Source organism: Xyrauchen texanus, chromosome 39 (genome assembly GCF_025860055.1).
Source record: "Xyrauchen texanus isolate HMW12.3.18 chromosome 39, RBS_HiC_50CHRs, whole genome shotgun sequence".
NCBI classification, from domain to species: Eukaryota; Metazoa; Chordata; class Actinopteri; order Cypriniformes; family Catostomidae; genus Xyrauchen; species Xyrauchen texanus.
In genome coordinates, this window is record NC_068314.1 from 25,627,017 (window position 1) to 25,649,536 (window position 22,520).

The following is a 22,520-nucleotide window of genomic DNA, read 5'->3' on the forward strand; positions in this document are numbered from 1 at the left end:
TGGACAGTATTTAGAAAGGAAGCTCACTAGGTTTTAGAAAAGAAACGATTATTATACCCACATTCCTTGAAAATTACTTTGAGAAAACTATACCCAAAGAAGATTAGCTTTTTGTTTTAATCATACATATTTGCTGTCAACATTCTGTAGTTTGCATGTTCCACAGATGCATAAACTCTATATGGAAACAGTTCTCAGAATGTTCTCAGAAAAGATTTAGTCAGCGGATTTACTGTATCTCTGAAACACATGTCCTGAACAGAAGACTTTTTACCAGATACCTGTACTGTCCCTTTGTGTGGCTTTTCAGAGCAAAAGTTATCTGCCAACTGATGAAAGTAAAATGACTCAAGATTAAATGTGGTAAAATCATTATCAAGTCTGTTGTCGCAAGAGTTCTGTTGAACCCAGAGCCTTGAATGTATCTGTAACTCTTTTCTGCTGTCAATGTCACATTAAATTAATTCTAACACATTCACGCTGTCTGGAGTCTTGCTGTATGTTATGCTCATTTAAAAGTCACATTCAACAGCTGCACAATCAAAACCAGATTAGAGTGTTTTCTAGGGCATGGATCAATTGTAATGCAAACAAAATTTAAATGGCATTTGTGAATTAGAATGCAAAAGGGCAAAGTGACATCAAACGTCTAAGAAATGCGCTTTCAGCCCTGAATTCAACCAATCATTGGAGGCATTTGGAGACAGTAGAGGACAACTGAACATAGATGTAGGCAATATGACAGGATTTGTATAGAGCTTCAGTCCACTGTAACAAACCACATTGAAAGAGACAGAGCTATACATACTAGCAGACAGCTGAAGAAAATTCAGGCATCAGGGTCACTATACTGCTTCTTTGTGGACAATGGAGGGGTTGGAAGATGTCAAATTGTATGTGTAGCATGTAAATGCTCGTATTTGCAGAGGAGAGAAAAGGAACAATCTGTGAAGGACAAATCCTTTGCGCAGAGGGTTAAAGCACAAAGTTTGCATGGCGACACTGGACATGAAATAAGGGTTTGAGTGGATTAAACTGATTATTTAAAACAAACAGATTATTACATTCTTGTCAATGAAGCAGCTGTCTTCCCTTTGTCTCATGATTATTTTGATGCAACGCCATAGAAGTGCAACTCTTATGAGGTTAATCAGGATGCAATGATTGGAATAAACTGGTTCCTCTCCAGAGGGAATCCAGTATGATGGACAGCTCCTCATCCACTACCAAGCCATGCCCAGGATGATGAGAGCACACGGGGCACAACTCAGCCACATGATAGCTGTCTGTTCAATGGGGGGGGTGGAACTTCTAGAACTTCTAATTTCTGTACCCATTTACTCTCTCTCTCTCTCTGAGCTCATGAGAGTGAATGGGAGGAGTTGGCGTTCACGTGTGGAACGGTGTGTGAGAGTTTCTCTTGCCAGAAAGTTTCAGTGAGTTTTAAATATTTTTCTATTACTTTTTGTTTTCTTTTCTTTCTAAAGCAGTTTCATTTATTTTTAAGATTTAGTGGTATCATAATTAGCTGTTTATTGGTTTGGGGAGTTCCTGTTGGCCAGCATGTGCTGGGTGGCATGGCAGGACCCAGAGCTTAGGGATTAGGCAATTTAACAAGGCGGTATGGAACTAAGATCATTCCCGCTAGTAAATGTTTGGTGGAGGAATATAGTCTTGCTGTGGCTAATGTGATTGGTCACAAGAGTTTACTGTCTGATTTGAGAATTAACAGTGCTGTTGTGATCTTTCTGGACAGCACTCATAAAGTGAATACAGTGGACACGAATGGTGTTGTGATTCAAGAATCGTTTACGCAAGATTTGCCTCTTGTGCAACCTGCAAAAATAATAATAATGTCAAATGTTCCACCATTCATCAAAGACGAATTGTTAGAGAGAGAAAATTGTATCTCAAATAAAGAAAGTGCCGCTGACATGTTAATCGCCAATGTTAAGACATGTAGTCTCTTTCAGGAGACAGTTACATGTGATTTTACGAAGTAATCTTGATGATCTTAACCTTACTTTCAAGTTTAGAATCGATCATTTCGATTATGTGGTTTTTGCCACGTCAGAAATTATGAAATGCTTACGTTGTGAGCAAGAAGTCCATTTAATTCGGTCATGTCCTGGAAGGAGGGAGCAAGGAGATGCTGAGCAGGAATAGTGTGAAAACAGTACAAGAGAATGAAAATGCAATAAGAAAATGACACAGGGCATTTGCAAGGTGATGCAAACGCTAAACAGAAGAGGGAAGTCAGATAGAAAAACATAAAGATAGTCAGAGTATGGAGGATGAGAGCAATGATGAGGTGTTGGAAGATAGTCAAATGACTTCAAATACGGTAACATATAATAATGAGTTGAATGATGCAATAACAATTTAAGTTGCAGAATCGGTGTTAGTGAAAAAAGAAGGGTATGACTTTGATATTGTAGAAGTTTAAACATTTTTACAAATTCCAAAGAGAAAAAGAAAAACAAAAAGGAAAGGAATTAAGAGCAGTAAAAAAAGGAGCAGCGTCTGAAATGGCAGGAACGAGCACAGCAAGTTCAAATGTGGCTGATACAGATGGCAGTGATGCTGATACTTCTGTGTAAGATACTGAGAGTGAGTCATTTGATCACTCGGTGAGATCAGTCCACAGAATATCAGGGTGAAGTGCCTATACAAAAGAGAAAATAAAAAACAAAATTACAAACCACGAAGGGAATGAAAGGAGTGAAAGTTGAAGATTTTTTCAGATTGTGAATTGTTCATAGATTCTGTGAAAATAATGACGAAAGAAAAAGAAGGAAGCTTTACAGAACAGAAAGTTTATAAACTAAAAATTAACATAATGATGACTTTGAAATGTTTTTTTTTTTTGTCTATATATATGTATATATATATATATATATATATGAATAGACTGAATTTGGGCTCACTTAATGTGAATGTAGCAAGGGATATAAAAAAGAGCTTTATTCTTTGAATTAATGAAACACATAGTGAAGTTGGAAACGGAAATGAGTGGAAATTTGAGTGGAATGTGGATGTTGTTTTGAGTCATAAAAATCTAAATAGTGCAGGTGTGGTTTTACTTTTAGGTAAACATTTTAAAGAAATTCTGAAAGGAAAATAGTTTGTAGTAAGAGCAAGTTTTGAAAATATTATAAATGTTTATGCGCCAAATCTTGGGTCAGAGAGGGTACAGTTTATAAGCAAAATAACATTTTAAATCTGATGAATATGTTTTTTTTTTTTTTTCTGGGAGGAGATTTCAACTGAACTGCTAATGATAAAATTGATAGAAACCATCTAGAACCCCATGTTGCATCCAAGCAAGCTATGAATCATATGGCTCATTGTTACACAGGATTTATGTGACATTGTCAGCAGTCAGCAGATTCATTCATTATTATCTGTTTCTGGGGATGAGCTTAAAGAGAAATATATTAGTCTTGAAAAATCAGAAAAAAGCCATACAGTTTCAGATTTCAGGATCTGCCAAAAGTCTCTGATGAAAGACATATTGATATGGAGAGGCCGATCTCTATGGGTGAACACTACACAAAAAAAAAAAAATGTTTTGCCTATTTTTAAGATGTATAGTGAATTGAATAGTCTTGAAGAAAATGTAATTAATAAAAAACTTATTTTTTAAAGATTAGGCAATTCAATTAGATGGAAATGTGTTATTCAATTGAAATGGATACATCTTGAAAATAGACAAAAATATTTTTTGAGTGTAAGCTGCACTTCAGAATATGGAGGGAGGCAGGGCACCTGGTATTGACGGCCTCTCAGTTGAGTTCTATAAGGCCTTTTGGTTGTTAATAGGAGATGATTTGTTGGCAGTGTTTAATGACATTCTGGATGTGGGTTTACTGCATTTGAGCTGTAGAACTGCAGTTATAACCTTGCTGCCAAAGAAAGGTAACTTAAAAGATATCAGAAGCTGGCATCCTGTCTCTCTTCTTTGTACTGATTTCAAGCTCATCTCTAAGGCATTGGCCAATAGGCTGAAGGAAGTAATTGAGGAGGTTATTCATGTGGACTAGACTTACTGTGTGCCCAGTAGATACATTCTAGACAATATTTATTTAAATCAAGATATTCTGGACGTCTCTAAACTATTGGCAATAGATACTGGTCTTATTTCTATTGACCAGGAAAAGCTTTTGATCGGGTTGAACACAGATATCTTTGTTGTACTTTAGAAAAATTTGGTTTCAGCCCTGCATTTATAGCTATGACCAAAGTCTTGTACCAAGACACTGAAAGCGTGCTGAAACTAAATGGAAATTGAGTGTCCGTTTAGAGTTAAAAGGGGTATAAGACAGGGTTGTTCTCTGTCAGGAATGCTTTGTGCTTTGTCAACTGAGCCTTTGTTTGCAAGAATTAGAGAAAAAATAATTGGTTGGACTACACCAGAGACCAATGATTGGTTGGACTACACCAGAGACCAATGAAGTTAAACAGTTGTCTGCATATGCAGATGATGTTGTTGTTCTGGTAAAGTAACATAGAGACATTGATATGTTGCAGAGACACTTATACATCAATTTGTAATTTTATCTGCAGCAAAAGTAAATTGGGCAGTGAGTGAAATATTAGCATTTAGGAGTTCGATTAAAGGCTTTCCTAAATTTCCAGCTGGTTTGTATTGGAAGAGGGGTGGTATGGAATATCTTGGGGAATATATGGTTGATGAATGTATGATTAAAAAACAACTGGGATAGATTTTTAGAAAAAGTTAAAGGAAGGTAGGAAAAGTAGAAGTGGATTACTCCACAGTTATCATATAGGGGTGAACTATAATGGCAAACAATATGATAGCTTCACTCCTTTGGCATAAGCATGACTGTGACCAAATTATCTTTTGAGTAAAATATGAGCTATCATTATAGATTTTGTTTGGGGCAAACTTCATTGAGTGAGCTGTGTTTGCTAAGAGAAGAAGGAAGTCAAGGCCTGATACATCTTGCAAGCATGGGGGCAACCTTTCGCCTTCAATTCATACATAGATATCTCACTGGACCAAAGTCTTTTGCAAGTAGTATTTTGAGAAAAGCAAATGGATTGAAACTAGACTCAGCTTTATTTCTACTGGACTGTTCTAAACTTAGTCTTAACAGATTACCCTCATTTATGCAAAAAAAAAAAAACCTGACTCAAGTAGCTCTCTTTTTTGGCTATTTGAAGAGCATCTGATCTATGTAACTAGTCTTGATGTGGAATGTCAGAATATGCCAGGCCTAATGCATATGCTACTTTCCACAAAAACGTTCAAATTGCGACAAGTTGTGGATGTTGCTGGGGCTGATTTCAGAAATGTACAAGCTATGACTGCTGTCATGTTCTCTGTCTTTTGTTTTTGTGCTGTTATTTTGAAGTTTAGTTTAGTTCCTGTTTCCTGTTTGGGTTTTGTACTCCTTTGTAGTTTCATTTTATGATTGGTTTTCCCCTGATTAGTTCTCTTTCCCTGATTATTTCCCCAGGTGTTCCTTATTCCCTTGTCTGTTCCATTTGTGTATTTAAGCCCTTTAGTTTCCTTGTTTCCCTTGTTAGTTCTTGCATGTGTTATGCTCTGTACTAGGTTTCCTTGTTTTTTTCCCTTTTCCCTTTTCCCTTTTCCCTTTTCCCTTTTCCCTTTTGTCCTGAGTTTTCCCCTGTTTTGTTAATAAAGCTGCACATAGATCCACAACCTCTGCCTGCCTACGTCACAGAAGAACTAACCCTCAGATGGATCTAGCAGCAATCTTCCTCCAGTTGAGCCGGGCGAACCTCCCTTTGATTGAATACTCATATATGTTTTGCACCATTGCCAGATGCACTGGTTATGCGGACCGACACCTAAAGTCCATTTACCAGATCGGCCTCCTTGCCCATGGATGGGAGGAGTTGCCAGAGAGTGGTGAGTACACTTGGATTGAGTACGTGGATATGATTTTGGAGAGGTTTGCTCCTGAGCCAACGCCCACGCCTGCCACGGTCAACGAGCCAACACCCACACCTGCCACGGCCAACAAGCCTAAAGCCTCGTCCGTCCCAGAGCCAGCGTTGTCAGCTCCGTCCGCACGGAGGAGGAAGAGAAGAGGAAAGGCTTCCGCTCCCCAGCCCACGCCTGCCACGGTCAGCGAGCCAGCGCCTGTAGCCTCGGCCGTCCCAGAGCCAGCGCCTGTAGCCTCGGCCGTCCCAGAGCCAGCGCCTGTAGCCTCGACCGTCCCAGCGCCTCCCGAGCCACCCAGGGCTCTGCCTCCCGAGCCACCCAGGGCTCTGCCTCCCGAGCCTTCCAGGGCTCCGCCTCCCAAGTATCTCGAGTCTTCCAGGGCTCCTCCTCCCGAGCCTTCCAGGGCTCCGCCTCTCAAGTCTTTCGAGCCTCCCAGGGCTCCGCCTCTCGAGCCTCCCAGGGCTCCGCCTCTCAAGTCTCTCGAGTCTTCCAGGGCTCCTCCTCCCGAGCCTCCCAGGGCTCCTCCTCCCGAGCCTCCCAGGGCTCCGCCTCCCGAGCCTCCCAGGGCTCCACCTCTCAAGTCTCTCGAGCCTCCCAGGGCTCCTCCTCTCGAGCATTCCAGGGCTCTGCCTCCCGGGCCTCCCAGGGCTCCGCCCTCCAGGGCTCCACCTCTCGAGCCTTCCAGGGCTCTGCCTCTCAAGTCACACGAGCCTTCCAGGGCTCCGCCTCTCAAGTCACTTGAGCCTTCCAGGGCTCTACCTCCCTGGGCTCCGCCCCTCGAGCCTCCCAGGGCTCCGCCCCTCAACCCTCCCATGGCTTCAATTCCTGAGCCTTCCACGGCTCTGCCTCCCGAACCTCCCAGGGCTCCGCCTTCCACGGCTCTACCTCCCAGGGCTCCACCCCTCGAGCCTCCCATGGCTTCAATTCCTGAGCCTTCCACGGCTCCACCTCCTATGGCTCCGCCTCTAGAGCCTCCTATGGTGCCACCTCCCTCAGCTCCGCCTCTCAAGCCTCCCACGGCTCCGCCTCTTGAGCCTCCTGAACCTTCCACGGCTCTACCTCCCAGGGCTCCACCCCTCGAGCCTCCCAGGGCTCCGCCCCTCAAGCCTCCCATGGCTTCAATTCCTGAGCCTTCCATGGCTCCACCTCCTATGGCTCCGCCTCTAGAGCCTCCTATGGCGCCTCCCTTGGCTCCACCTCCCTCAGCTCTGCCTCCAGAGCCTTCCAGGTCACTGCTTCTAGAGCCTCCTATGGCGCCACCTCCCTCAGCTCTGCCTCCCGAGCCTCCCACGGCTCCGCCTCCCGCGGCTCCGCCTCCTGAGCCTCCCTCAGCTCTGCCTCCTGACCCTCCCACGGCTCCGCCTCTCAAGCCTCCTATGGCGCCACCTCCCTCAGCTCTGCCTCCTGAGCCTCCCACGGCTCCGCCTCCCGGGGCTCTGCCTCCTGAGCCTCCCTCAGCTGAGCCTCCTGAGCCTCCCTCAGCTCCACCTCCTGAGCCTCCCACGGCGCCACCTCCCTCGGCTCCTTCTCCCGAGCCTCCCTCGGCTCAACCTCCTGAGCCCCCCACGGCTCCGCCTCCAGGGCCTTCCATGGTTCCGCCTCCCAGGCCCCCTGACCCAGTCCCCGTCCTGTGTCCTCCTCCCAGGCCCCCTGACCCAGTCACTGTCTTGTGGCCTCCTCCCAGGCCTCCTGACCCTGTTCCCGTCCTGTGGCCTCCTCCCAGGCCCCCTGACCCGGTTCCTGACCTGTGGCCTCCTCCCAGGCCTCCTGACCCGGTCCCTGACCTGTGGCCTCCTCCCAGGCCTCCTGACCCTGTTCCCGTCCTGTGGCCTCCTCCCAGGCCCCCTGACCTAGTCCCTGTCTTGTGGCCTCCTCCCAGGCCTCCTGACCTGGCCCCAGTCCTGTGGCCTCCTCCCAGGCCCCCTGACCCTGTTCCCGTCCTGTGGCCTCCTCCCAGGCCTCCTGACCTGGCCCCAGTCCTGTGGCCTCCTCCCAGGCCCCCTGACCTAGTCCCTGTCTTGTGGCCTCCTCCCAGGCCTCCTGACCTGGCCCCAGTCCTGTGGCCTCCTCCCAGGTCCTCTGACCTAGTCCCTGTCTTGTGGCCTCCTCCCAGGCCTCCTGACCCTGTTCCCGTCCCGTGGCCTCCTCCCAGGCCTCCTGACCAGGTCCCTGTCCTGTGGCCTCCTCCCAGGCCTCCTGACCTGGCCCCTGTCCTGTGGCCTCCTCCCAGGCCTCCTGACCTGGCCCCTGTCCTGTGGCCTCCTCCCAGGCCTCCTGACCCGGCCCCTGTCCTGTGGCCTCCTCCCAGGCCTCCTGACCCTGTTCCCGACCTGTGGCCTCCTCCCAGGCCTCCTGACCCGGTCCCTGTCCTGTGGCCTCCTGACCCGGTCCCTGTCCTGTGGCCTCCTCCCAGGCCTCCTGACCCGGTTCCAGTCCTGTGGCCTCTTCCCAGGCCCCCTGACCCGGTCCTGGTCCTGCGGCCTCTTCCCAGGCCCCCTGACCCGGTCCCTGTCCATTTGCCTCCTCCCAGGTCCCTTGACCCAGTCCCTGTCCAGTGGCCTCCTCCCAGGTCCCCTGACCCAGTCCCTGTCCAGTGGCCTCCTCCCAGGTCCCCTGACCCAGTCCCTGTCCAGTGGCCTCCTCCCAGGTCCCCCAAACCTGTCCTTGCCCTGTGGCCAGCTCCCAGACCTCCTGAACCTGTCCTTGCCCTGTGGCCAGCTCCCAGACCACCTGAACCTGTCCTTGCCCTGTGGCCAGCTCCCAGGCCTCCTGAACCGGTCCCTGCCCTGTGGCCAGCTCCCAGGCCTCCTGAACCTACCCTTGCCCTGTGGCCAGCTCCCAGGCCTCCTGAACCTGTCCTTGCCCTTTGTGCCCCCCAGGACTTCCTGCCTGCCCTGTGTGCCCCCCCCGGACTTCCTGCCTGCCCTCTGTGCCCCCTTGGACCTCTTGCCTGCCCTCTGTGCCCCCTTGGACCTCCTGCCTGCCCTTTGTTCCCCCCTGGACTGCCTGTCTGCCCCTTGTGCCCCCTAGGACTGCCTGTTGGCCCCCTTGGACAATTTGTTTTTTGTTTTCCTTGTTTTGTTTTTACTTTTTGGAGCGTCTGGAATCCGCTCCTTAAAGCAGGGGCTCTGTCATGTTCTCTGTCTTTTGTTTTTGTGCTGTTATTTTGAAGTTTAGTTTAGTTCCTGTTTCCTGTTTGGTTTTTGTAGTCCTTTGTAGTTTCATTTTATGATTGGTTTTCCCCTGATTAGTTCTCTTTCCCTGATTATTTCCCCAGGTGTTCCTTATTCCCTTGTCTGTTCCATTTGTGTATTTAAGCCCTTTAGTTTCCTTGTTTCCCTTGTTAGTTCTTGCAAGTGTTATGCTCTGTACTAGATTTCCTTGTTTTTTCCCTTTTGTCCTGAGTTTTCCCCTGTTTTGTTAATAAAGCTGCACATAGATCCACAACCTCTGCCTGCCTACGTCACAACTGCCCATTTAAAACAACATTATGTGCGACAAGTTAAAATAGTTATGGACTTGTTGAAAGAAAATTTTAATGGTGAGGAAAAATCATTTTTGGTGGACTTTTATCAATGAAAAGTTGTCCCAAATAACTTTGATCCCTTTTCTAAAAGTGGATTGACACCAGATTTGAAAGGACAAAGTGGGCCACTCCTTACTTTAGAAGGATATGAAAACTTTGAGTGGTAAAGTTTTTATAAGTGTTGTGTGAATGTTCCAAATAAAAATATGCTGAAGGACAGGACTGATACTGTATGGAAGCAAAAACTGGGGGTTGGAAATTATGGTAAACCATATTATACAAGCCACCTTCTTTCAAAAGATTGGAAATTTGCCTCCATTTGCAGTGGAGGATTCTACATGGTGCTGTAGCAGTAAATGCTTTTATTTCTGTGATTAATCCAATGGTTTCAAATGCATGTCCTTTTTGTAAAATAAGGGAAACAGTTTTTCATTGTTATATGGAGTGTGCAAGGTTGTCTGTTTTGTTTATTTATTTATTAAGATTTTGGTTTGTTTGGGGAAGAATTTTCTGTTCAGAATTGTATTTTTGGTCCTAGATATAAAGCAAATAATGAAATGTCAGTTATTAAATATCCTTGTGTCTCAAGGGAAATTAGCCATTTATATATGCAGGAAGAAAATGGTGGTGAGTGATACAAGGCAGGATTTATAAATATTGTTCAAAGGTTTGGTAAAGAGTCGAATTTTAATTTATTTTAATTATTTTACAATAATTATTACAACAATGGGTTTACAGAGATACTTTATGTAAAGTGATTAATGGAATGCTATTTTTTTAACCTCTACTACAGTGATATTGGTAAGAGGGCAAATGTGGGAGTTTGATTTTATTTATGTGACATGTAAATTGGTTTCAGTTTGTTTTTGTTTTTTGCATAAAGGTGTATTTTAATAGAGTTGGTTAAAATATATTTTTTAAAAGCTCTCTCTCTGTCATTGGCATGACATACATTTCAAAGAATTGCCAAAGCATGTGCAGTGTTTAGAGAACAAATTATAAAATGACTTAATAAAACATAAATTAACATATAATGTAAAGTGTGTTTGTGTGTGTGTGTGTGTGGGCATGTTTATGCGGTTTACGTGGGCAATTGTTTAGGTTACAAACTGGTAATTACAAGGGTATTATGCTATAAATGTGGTTTATGAGGACATTTCTAGTGTCCCCATAATTTAAATAGCTTAAAAAACATATTAAACGATGTTTTATTGAAAGTTTTTTGTGAGGGTTAGGTTTAGGGGTTGTGTTAGGTGAGGGTTAGGTTTAGGGGATAGAATCTATAGTTTGTACATTATAAAAATCATTATGTCTATGGAAAGTCCTCATAATGATAGCTGCACCAACGTGTGTGTGTGTGTGTGTGTGTGTGCGTGCATATGGGTGTTTGTCATCACTGATTGGTCAACACTTCTCTCTTTTGTGGCAGGCATCAATGTACCATGCTGCTAGTAAAATGCAATCTCTTCTTTCAACTAATAAATACTTAAGTTATGTATTATTGTCCAATACAAATGGTGAGGAAGTGTTGCTCTGTCTCCTTGGCTAATATATGGGCATATTTTGCTCTCTCTGGGCAGCCAGTTCTGTCGATATCTGCCCATCTCTATAGCCAGAGCGTGATTGCTCAGTCTGCACCTTGTCATTATTTTTCTTAATTTGCAGTCTTTCACAGTGCTCTATTTTCTGCTGTTGATATTCTCTGCTTAGGGCCAAATAACATTCAAGTTTACTTTGTTTTTGTGTTGTTTCAGTCCAATAAGATAATTTCATTTTTGTGTGTTAATAATTTAGTTAGTGTGAATTTTGTGGATAAGGGTGTCTTGAGGCAGACTATTGTTAGTCATGTTAGTTGTGTTAGTCTGTTTTTGCAGCCTCAGTACCATCTGAATGAGATGGATTTTTTTAAATATTCATTTTATGGTTTTTAAGGGCTTTAAAATGATAAGAGTTGTGGACACTCATTTTTAGATGTTTCCAAAATTTGATGGCTCATTTCTCAATGTGAATCAATATTGGCCTAATTCCACCCTGCATGCAATGTTTGATGTGTTCCTCTGGACTCTGAGGATACTCTTACAAAACTCTGCATGCAGGGTTTCAATCAGGTTTTTGTCCCATTTGTCAAATTCACGATTCAGAAGAGGACCCCACACATTGCTGCCATATAATGCAATAGGTTCTCAAACTGACTGGAATATTTTGAGCCAGATTCTAATTGGTATTTCAAATTGTATAGAATTATTGATGGCATAGAAGGCCCTTCTTACTTTCTCATTCAGTTCATTCACAGCCAAGCTGAGGTTTCCAGTTTCACTTATTTTCAACCCAGTTTGTGGCATGCTCAATTTTGATCATTGGGTCTTGAAATTGGGTCTCTTTCTGACATCTGGGTCTTTTATGGAATGTTCATATTTTAATTTTGTTAGGGTTAATAGTCAGGGTCAAGGTCTGACAGAACTTGAGCAAGATGTCTAGGTTCTGCTGTAGGCCTTCCTCTGGAGACAGCAGGAGCAGTTAATCTGTGAACAAAATTAACTTTATGTCTGTGTCATACAGTGTGATGCCAGGTGCTGATGATTTTTCTAGTAGTTTTGCCAATTCATTAATGTATATACTGAAGAGGATTGGTGATAGAGGGCACCCCTGTCTCACACCCCACCCTTGAGTAATTTCCCATTTCCTGTTTGCTTATTTCCCATTTTGATTGCACATAGATTTTTTGAATACATTGTTTTTATTATATTGAACATTTATCCCATTATACCCATTGGTATATGTTTAGACCGTAGAACTTCATGCCAAATTTAATCAAAGGCCTTCTGGAAATCTACAAAGCAAGTAAATATTTTTGTTTTGTTTTGGTTGGTGTATTTGTCAATCAGGGTATGTATGTAGGGTGAAGATATGGTCGGATGTTCTATAATTTGGTAAGAAGCCAATCTGACATTTGTTTAAGTCATTGTGCACTGTAAGGAAGTGTAAGAGTCTTTTGTTGATGATATTGAAAACAACTTCCCCAGATTACGGCTTACACAGATGCCTCTGTAATTTTTTGGGGTCAGATTTGTCTCCACTCTTGAAAATGGGCATTATGTGTACTTTATTACAGTTGCCAGGGAAATGACCAACACTCAACAGTTACTCAACAGACAGCATTAGGAACAATTTATAATAACTACACGGTATAAATTATTTGTATAGCTTTAGATTATAGTTAACTGATAATTTATTAATTATTGTCCCTACATTATTAATACATTAATAAGATACATATAAATAGTAATTTATTTGTTTCTATTCACTTTAGCAAATTATTTATTTATTGTTTAGTAATTTCATATATAGGCAGTTTGATCATGTTTTTTATCCTTAGTAAACAACTTGTTAATCATACCTAACTGATGTATTTTATTTAATGCAAAACAGTGGTAAAGAAGTGTTTATGAGAACATTAAGACAGCAAAAATTCATAGTTAATAAAGATATTAAGTATGTAATGAATTTGATACACATTTCTGCTTAATTAATGGGTTTATTACTGTTTTAGGAATAAATTAAATAAATCAAGCAATAAAACTATTAATGCTTAATAAAGGTTGTAATATAGCACATACTAATGACTAGCTAACCATTTTGCATGGCCTAATCTAAATTGAGATCTATATATACCTAATAAAACAGTAAGTTCAGCAGTAAGTGTGGCCAGCTGTGAGAGTTTCCATTTTGGGCCAGTACTGCATTGTCACAAAATCTTCCGTTGATCTTGAAAATGTGTTGTACATGTGTCCTTGTCTGATTATTAAACCACAGCAGCCTGCGATTTCATTTAAGATATATCCAGTTCTCTTGTGTTGCATGCTTCAAAGTGATGTGTGAAGGCAATGACCCGCTAAAACATCACATTATGATTTATGTAATCTGTGTATTAGATTACAGAAAGTGAAATGCTCATTTAATGCGAAGCATGCCATACATTCCAGACTATTTATTTAATGAAATTGCAGCCTCTTACGGTGGTGTAACAACCAAACAACCACGTAGCAAAATTGCTTATCCAGACAACTGACACATTGATCCATCAAAATATAAGTTAGGTTTAAATTGACAAAATAATGACAAAATAAATATTACTATTTCATAGTAAATTTTTAATATTCATTTTAATAATAATAATATAAAAAAATAATTTATTATTATTACTATTATATCAGGAATAATCATATTTAAGCAAATTTCACAAGCAAGTGTGCTGTTGTACTGAATGTACTGTAAGTTTTTGATTTATACAGTGATTCTCTGTTGTGCTCACGTTATTTGACAAAACATAACTTTTAGATTCAGCTGTGAAGATGAGATTAAAGTACTTTATTTGATAAAATAATTTTATTTGATGAACTCTATGAATTCATGTGATTTGTCATATTTTGTATTAAATAATAATAATGAATCTTTTAAACATGGAATTCAGGATAAAAATAGAATAGAAAACAGAATTTGGGAAATCAAAGCAGAATTAGGAAAAAAATCTATTTAATTGTCAATGTGTAATTAAAAAAATAATTTTATTTAAATTTTTGAGCCTAAACAGAAAAATATTAGACTTCTGTTTTGTTTACCCTTACAAAAAATGAACCATGTTTTCACTATAGTAAATATAGTTTAACCATGGTATTAAACCATAGTTACTATTAGAATATTACTGAAGTAAAACCATGGTTAACTATTTTATTAAATTATTTATTAGCAATTTTTTTAACTCACCATTTTTTATCTGGCTGAGGTTGCTTGTGTCTGCACTACCTCTTCCTTTCACAACAGCAGCCTAGCTGTCTGTCTGTCTGCCGGCATGCTGTCTCTCCTTAGAGTCAGGGGGTATGTTCTCAAAGCTATTCAATGTTACATCCTTGATTGATTTAGTAAATATTCTCATGCCCTCTCGATGAATGTGGTTACGGTCATATAGATGCTCATGAGTGATACGCTGATGATTTGCTATATGTACTGTACATTCAGCATGGGAGCACACACATCAGCTATCTTTGCATTAATAGCATTGATGATGTTTTGTGGAACATCTCTGCGAGGCAGCAGTGTAGAGATGTTGCCTTTGGCACTGGGGTAGATTCCTCTTGCTGATTTCGACACGTTGATTAGAGCTTTGGCAACATCCACTCTTCTGGTGCTGAGGTCGTTTGTCCCAGTGTGCAGTATTATTGTGATGATGTTCCCAAACATCCTCTCTCAGCAGCTTCAAAGCAGAGTGAGAGGAGGGACACCATAGTTTTCTTACAGTTCTCCTGGTGAATTGGAACCATTGCCACTGTAACTCTCCCTCTCTCTTTAATTTTTAATTCAAGAGTGAAAAACAAGTTTACAGACTTGTTAATGTCACCAATTCTGTTGTATTTAGTATCTGTAGTATGTGATTAGTCCAATACATTTTTCTTATAATCATAGATACAGTATATGATGTTTAATCTCTCTTTCTCTCTATCTCTCTCTCAAAGTCTCTCTATCAGTCTGTAGCTCACACCTGGCTCTCTTCCTCCACACCTAGTTAGGAATGTCAGCATATGCTTTATATGTGGCTGAGGGCAAAACCACAGGCTTGAGCTTTTAATTAGCTTAATTGCACTCTTGACATCACATCTTTTCAATAAAAAGCACCACACCAAACATCTGTTTTCACCGGGCTCTTAGCTGGATGGATGGACAGATGGATGGATGGCAACAGAAATGAGCTTTGGAGAATTATGAAGTTCATAATTTACAGGTTCAAGTCAAATTAAACATGAACCAGTATTATAGTTTAAATTTTTTGCTTTTAATATGATTTATTCAGTCTTACATTTACAATTAGTAAAGTTTTAAATAATACAGTTTACCTTTTAAAGTAAAAAAAACAACATAAAAAAAACATTTTAAATAACTACAATGATGCAGTAACAGATATATTTATTTAGTGTGTTTTTTTATTATTATTTACTACTTTCTATTGATCCATTATTATAAAAAAAAAAAAAAAAAAGTACCCTTTCTCATTCATTATCACATAATCGCATTGACAGCTTAATCAGCCAGTAATTGCAATGTTGAGGCACTGCCTCATTTCATATGACTTTTCTCTTTTATTTAGCAATTTCTGGCCTAACATTCATGACACGCTTTAAGATTTCCATGAAAACACAGTGAACTCAGGGGAGGCAAAAAAAACAATGCCTCCCTAACACACTTTATACTCTGATGTCTCTATTCTCACACAATTTGAACATAATTACATTTTGTACTGTCAGATAGACAGACAGACAGACAGACAGACAGACAGACTGATTGATTGATTGATTGATTGATTGATTGATTGATTGATTGATTGATTGATTGATTGATTGATTGATTGATTTACTTGACATGATGACACAGCTGTAAAATACTACTATAATATCTGTGGAGTGCCTGAAAATTATATATAAAAAAAATTGTATGAGGACCGTTCCATAAGTATGCTGTATAGGTTTGCTCAGTGACAAGCTTTCTGGGAAGCACATCAAAAGATGATTTTCGCTGACATGAGATTGGCTAATCGTTAGTGACGGTGGCTGTTATCATGCGTTTCCTCCAGTCTGAGCAGGGAGAGGATGGATCATTAATATTGGTCTGAGTGAAGCATAATGGAGCACTGAGACCAAGACACGCTCACCAGACAGACTAAAAAGTGGTCCCTGAACACACAGAGAGAAAGAAAATAAGGGATAGAGAAACAGAGGGGAAGAAAAATCTTATTTCTTTCTTGCCAATGCTACTGAGGTCTTTTCATAGCACAGTATGAACAGGGAAGATACAGAGATGTGACTGGCTAGTTTGCAGACGTGCTAGCATCCACGCCAACTGAACTGTGAATATATACACATTTAGAAACACAATTCATTATATAGTTCAATATATATATATATATATATATATATATATATATATATATATATATATATATATATATATATATATATATATGTATGTATGTGTGTGTGTGTAATATATGCAGTCAACTGATTTAAGCTTCACAGTTCAACGGTGTTCTCTTTGTTTAATTAAAATTACAAAATTCAGTCATTCCTTTTGGGTGACTTTCTTAAAGCATGGTCACCTTTTCTCTAAGCATGTATGTGTATTTTTTCTCCCCATCTTTATTCTGTCTGCAGATTCATCCACGGACCTAACAAAGAGCTACTTCAAATGTGGATTCTTTGTCAGACTGGACTAAACCATTGCATCAAAGGGGTGTTTTAGTGGATTAGCGGTGAACGAACATAAAAGAGGACATTCTTGGAGATAAAGACATGATTTGCTCATTTGGTGCCAAGGAATGTAATAAATAGAAATATATCAGACTAATCTGTGTTTTTGATCAGTAAACCCATCATCGTGGACGCCTGCTGCTGTTCAAATCTTTTCATTTTCTGCTTTTCTCTTGACCACCTTCCTCTGATTCTGAACAGCTTAGTGGAGCCATTTACGGGATTTAAAATTATATTTGAAGACTTTACCATACCCTAGGTAAATTGGACAATCCCGACATAAGCTGTGAACGACTGTACGGAGGATCACGGAGGATAAGCACTGGTCTTAGAAAATGAAGTGGAAATCAATAAGAGATTTGCCGCACACAATTTTTTTCATCCCGCTATCACTCTGTCGTTTCGCCGTCCACGCTGGCTTTGGTAATAAGACAGGTAGCTTGTGAAGACCTGTTATTTCCTCCTACTTCTGATTTACCACTCAACATTGGAGACACTGTCTGTTTGGAATTGCCCCATGATCAACGGTCACCTCACTGTCTACACCTACTTTGGCCAGATGTCTTTTTATTGGTTGGCATGCTCAATGTATTTTGTGGGAGCTTTGTATTGAAAGTAACTGTATATATTTCTGTATATATACATACAGTGTAGACACATAATAATAGACCTAATATGAAGACCTAACATGCCCATAAAGATGTTCAATGGGTTTGAATTGAGATAAATGACTCTGTTCATGGTTTTGGCTCTTTAAGAAGTACAAATGACGCCCAGTTTTCTGTGCAAATACATGTTCACTTGGTGTAATGAACATTCTAGAGTTTTAGCTTGAAATGAGATTTTAATATTGTAACATTGGATCCTTGATTAAAAAACATAGACATCTGTATGATGGAGATTGGCCCTACAAAAACCTACAGTCACGTATTGGCATTGACATTGATAGGCAGTTCTATCTCAGAGTCAGTCCATTCTCCAGTGTGTTCCATGCTGTACTGAGAATAGGTAGACTTCATCATGCTTGAGTAGGTTTCATAAATACAACACAATAGAAGACATTCGGCTTGTGAAAGGTAAACCATAACAATCAAGCATTGGTTCTGTGTCATTGATCAGAGACCTGATCTCATTTTAAAATAAATGAAGCCCTTACCATAATTCTCCTCAATATTATAGTTTGGCAGGGTAATATCTATATAATACTTGGCACAATTACAATTATCTAATGTGACTCCATGTGAATTTTGAGGGGAAATTACCTTGCAAATGTATTATTCACTGTCATTCTCATTAAAAAAGTTTTGCTTAATTGTGTAATGTGTTTTCCAAGGTGAAGAAGATCAGGGAAGTTGATGGGCTTCATTTGTCTCTTCTGGCATCAGTACAGACATGCATCTACAGTAGCCCTGGTAGATAAACATGCAGCATTATCAGAAGCAAATCAATATTAAAAAGCATTTATATAAACAGTGTCTATATTTATCTCTCAGCATTGTGGTTATCTGTATATTTGTATGTTATGCTATTTAATTACGCTCTGATGCTGTTGATATATTGTCACCTCTGTACTTGGGCAACAGTGATGTTTTTCAGTGCTGTTTTAAACATAGATAGCTGAAAGTGTCAAAGACAAACGATTTATATTTTGTTTCCCACTTTAATAGTCTTTTAGCATAAACACATGAAGAGAATTGCAGAACATTTTGAGCTTTCACATGAACATAACTTAATCCCCTAGCCATTTGTTACATTTAACAAATTACAGGCAACATCATGTGTTATTTTAATGAAACTATTGAACAATTCTGGTACGGTAACTGTTACTACACAACCACTTGTGCAAGCAGAGTTGGCATGCAATATAACCTTTTATCAACTGCTATGTAAGGTACATCAGAAGACATGCTTACAAAGCTGTTCTGCAATCTAATATGTGAATTTCTACACAAGATGTACACAAAAAGAAAATATTGTACACTATATTCGGGCAAAGGTTTAATCTCATGACTTGGCCTACTATATGTTACTTAAAAAAAAAAAATAACATTTTAATTTTAACACATTTTTATTTCATAACACAATTTCATTTAATTGAATAATATTTAACAATGCTAAATAAACAACTAAATATTTTAATTGTTTTAGTTTAATTTTGCTTTGTAAAATGCATAAATCTAAAAAATAGAAATATTTTTGGAGTGACTATCTAGTGAATGCTCTGTGAAAAACTTCCTGTGGCAAACTGCATTTATCAGCATTGTCCATTCAGTTACCTTATTTAGTAATGATACTCAACAAGTACCATATTATAAATGATTTAATAAAATATATATATTTTTTATTTTTCAAATTCATTTTTCCATCTGCAAAACCACAGAAGGTCGAAAATTGACAGCTTCATTGATCTCCCTGCAGTTGTTCCGGAATACTAAGCAGCGAATTGCAACTTTTCTCTTCTTCAATGATGCGTTTCCTCATTTTGTTGTTGTTTTTCTATGTAAAATGATAAATTACGGCTCTGCGCCTCAATGTGAGTTCAACATGTCTTAGGAAACGGGATTCAAGCAGTAGATCTTTAACAAGATGCTGTGGCTTAAAATAATGGTGAGATTATTCTGGCGGAAAAAAAAAGTATGTAAATGTGTATTCAGGGTTTTAATGTGGATGGGCTGTAAAAGGTGCTCTGGGATAGATGCTTCAAGAAGTGCTATCAGTTCTCTTTCATGCATCTGTTTCCTGAGTAGGAATGATGGTGTCTTGCTGTGAAACAGAGCCCTGCTTAATTTTATTGGGAGAAATGCTTTGCATAGATAACTGTATGCATTTACCACCCCCGAGATATTTGTTATTGTACTGAGGAAACTTCAGTTGATCTCTTAGATGCACACAGAAGTTCTCCTCAGACTTCTGCTCTTGGGTTACTTCATATTTATTTAAAACCACCCACTCTGGGTGGCCTGGAAGCTCAGCAAGTATTGACGCAGACTACCACCCCTGGAGTCTTGAGTTTGAATCCAGAGTGTGCTGAGTGAATCCAGACAGCATCCAAATTGGCCCGATTGCTAGGCAGGGTAGAGTCACATAGGGTAACCTCCTCGTGGTCACGATTAGTGGTTCTCGATCTCAATGGGGCATGTGGTAAATTGTGCATGGATCGCGGAGAGTAGCATGAGCCTCAACATACGGAGTCACTGCGGTGTCATGCACTACGAGCCGGATTGTGAGGTGAGCAGATTGATGTTCTAAGAAGCGGAGGCATCTGAGACTTGTCCTCTGCCACTCGGATTGAGGTGAGTAAGCGCGCCACCACGAGGACCTACAAATTAGTGGGAATTGGGCATTCAAAATTGGGCGAAAAAGGGATACAAGTGTTTTAAATATATATATATATATATATATATATATATATATATATATATATATATATATATATATATATGTATATATATGTATATATATATATATATATATATATTTAAATGTATATACACATATATATATATATATATATATATATATATAAAGACACCCACTCTAAGATTACTTGAGAATGGAAAGGTTATTTTACATTAAGACAATAATTGCATATTGAATGCAATAATTTGACTATTCTTGACTATTTAAATAAATATTCTTGACTATTTAAATGTAAATAAAAACGAACAAAAATTGAAAAGTATACAGCATTTTCAGATTATCTTAAACCAAATATGCATATAATTGAATTAAATATGTGGAGCATTCTAATGTTATCAGAGTATAATAATACTTTATTGGAATATGACTCACTATCTGAGTTTCTGAAGCATATGCATCAATCAAACCTCCTGCCTACACTACCTGTCTTCAGTCATTAATCTGGATATCCAACATGATTACACTTGAAATCGACATGTAACATCTGAAAGTTTATGTACCCTGAAAATGATCCCATTCTTCCTGATTACTGACTAGCGTCATCCCCATCAGGCATTTTTACATCAATTCAAATGTAAACACGTTCCCCTGTTGTACTACTGACAGCAGGAACTAGGAAGTTATTGCATTCATATAAACGATGGTGAGCAGGATTCAGAGGTTGCCTTTTAATGCTAAAATTAAATTGTCACCCCACTAACGGTAAGGTTTAGGTTTGGTGTTTGGTTTAGGGGGTAGAGTTAATAAAATATACATTCTTCTTCAAAGTATTACATCTTTTACAACTAAAAATACAGCTCGCTTTTTGGCGCCCATCTGGGGTTATTCTACCTAGAAACTGAAGCTCACACATGCCCATAATTTATGTTCTATGACACTTCCTCTTATGTTCAGAGACAGGCCACTTCTATTAAAATGAATGGGAGAAATTGGAATGGTCAACTGATGTCGAAAAGGAAGTGCTGTCTTGCGGGTAAAAGAGCCAACCACCTTTCTGAGACAGACATTGCCTGTCAACTCAGGAATGCATATGCATATTAATCTAGGAAAATTGTGTGTGTGTGTGTGTGTGTGTGTGTGTGTGTGTGTGTGTGTGTGTGTGTGTGTGTGTGTGTGTGTGGCGTGTATTTATCACTTTGTGGGGACCAAATGTCCCCATAAGGATAGTAAAACCCAAAATTTTTGAACTTGTGGGGACATTTTGTCGGTCCCCATGAGGAAAACAGCTTATAAATCATACTAAATTATGTTTTTTTGAAAATGTAAAAATGCAGAAAGTTTTCTGTGAGGGTTAGTTCTCTTACGAGAGGTTCTCTCGTATTGCGTAAGCTAGCTTACGCTACGGGAAAGATTCATCTTTTCTGAGATATTGAAGCCAAAAAATTATCCTTAATTTTTGTATCCATTGTCAACGCAGTGCGGCAGCTGCAGACCTTGAGCCGGGCTAGCTAGCGAGCTCATAGGTTGCTCTGCGGCAACTGCTGCAGCCTATAGACGAGCTTGAGCGAACTCGCATCCAATGAGAGGCGTCGCGGCTCACTGCAACAAAGCCCGCCAAAATGGGCGTGACTAGAGTGCATATAAGCGTAGTTCGTAGGCTGGAACCCTGATTTTCATCTCTTCAGCGAAGCTCTTCGCATCTCTGAACTGGAAACCGCCGCCGTTCGAGGGGCATCAAGCAAGCGTGGACAGCGCTCGAAGAAGCCGGCCGTCTTCGCCACCTTCAGCCGTCCTGCGAGACTCGCCATCCGGCGACGTATCCTTTTAAAGCAAGCTAGTTCTTATGAACTTCACAAAAAGTACTGGCGTCTTTTTAAAGATGCCTCGCTCCACTTGCGCCTCATGCGCGCCCCTCTCAGCACCGGAGACTGCCACGTCATCTGCGCTCTCTGCCTGGGACTGGGGCATGCAGAGCTCGCCCTCGCTGAAGGCGGATGCGATCTCTGCGAGGAGCTTCGATGTCGACCCTGCGGGCTCGACTTCGGCGCTCAGGACCGAGCCGCCAGCGCGCCCTCCATTCAGCTGCGCAGTAAAAGCGCCGCTCTCAAAGGCTGCGGAACCAGTGGTAGAAGCGATTGCCTCGCCGGAGCCCCTCCCTCGAGCATCGCCTTCACCCTCCCCGCCCACTCGGGGCCAGCGCAGTTGCCGCCCGGCGGCTGCTCTGCTGCCATCTCGGACGAGAAGCGGAGGATAAGGGCTGTTCCATCATGGCTCGGACAGCGAGGAGTGGTCAGGCTCACGCGCCTCCTCCTCGGCCCAGGAATCCAGCAGGACCAGCGCCGGGTCGAGGGGAACTAAGCGCCTCCTCACACAGGCCGTCGACCGCCTCGGGCTCGAGTGGTCA

General features: G+C 40.9%; 1 protein-coding gene across 3 annotated transcripts in view; it reads left to right on the plus strand.

Moving 5' to 3' along the window:
• LOC127633040 (chemokine-like protein TAFA-1) overlaps positions 1–22,520 on the plus strand; it is a 588,934-nt gene that overhangs the window by 215,234 nt on the left and 351,180 nt on the right. For 2 of the 3 annotated variants that reach the window (XR_007969164.1, XM_052111904.1), the window contains one exon: positions 16,661–18,204. The exons of the other annotated variant lie outside the window; for it this stretch is intronic. Coding sequence is in view for 1 of the 2 variants with exons in the window: in XM_052111904.1 (XP_051967864.1) it covers positions 16,661–16,678 (18 nt within the window). In the remaining variant the exon portion in view is untranslated. Of the gene's footprint in view, positions 1–16,660; positions 18,205–22,520 lie in introns of those variants that run through there. 3 annotated transcript variants of the gene reach the window in all.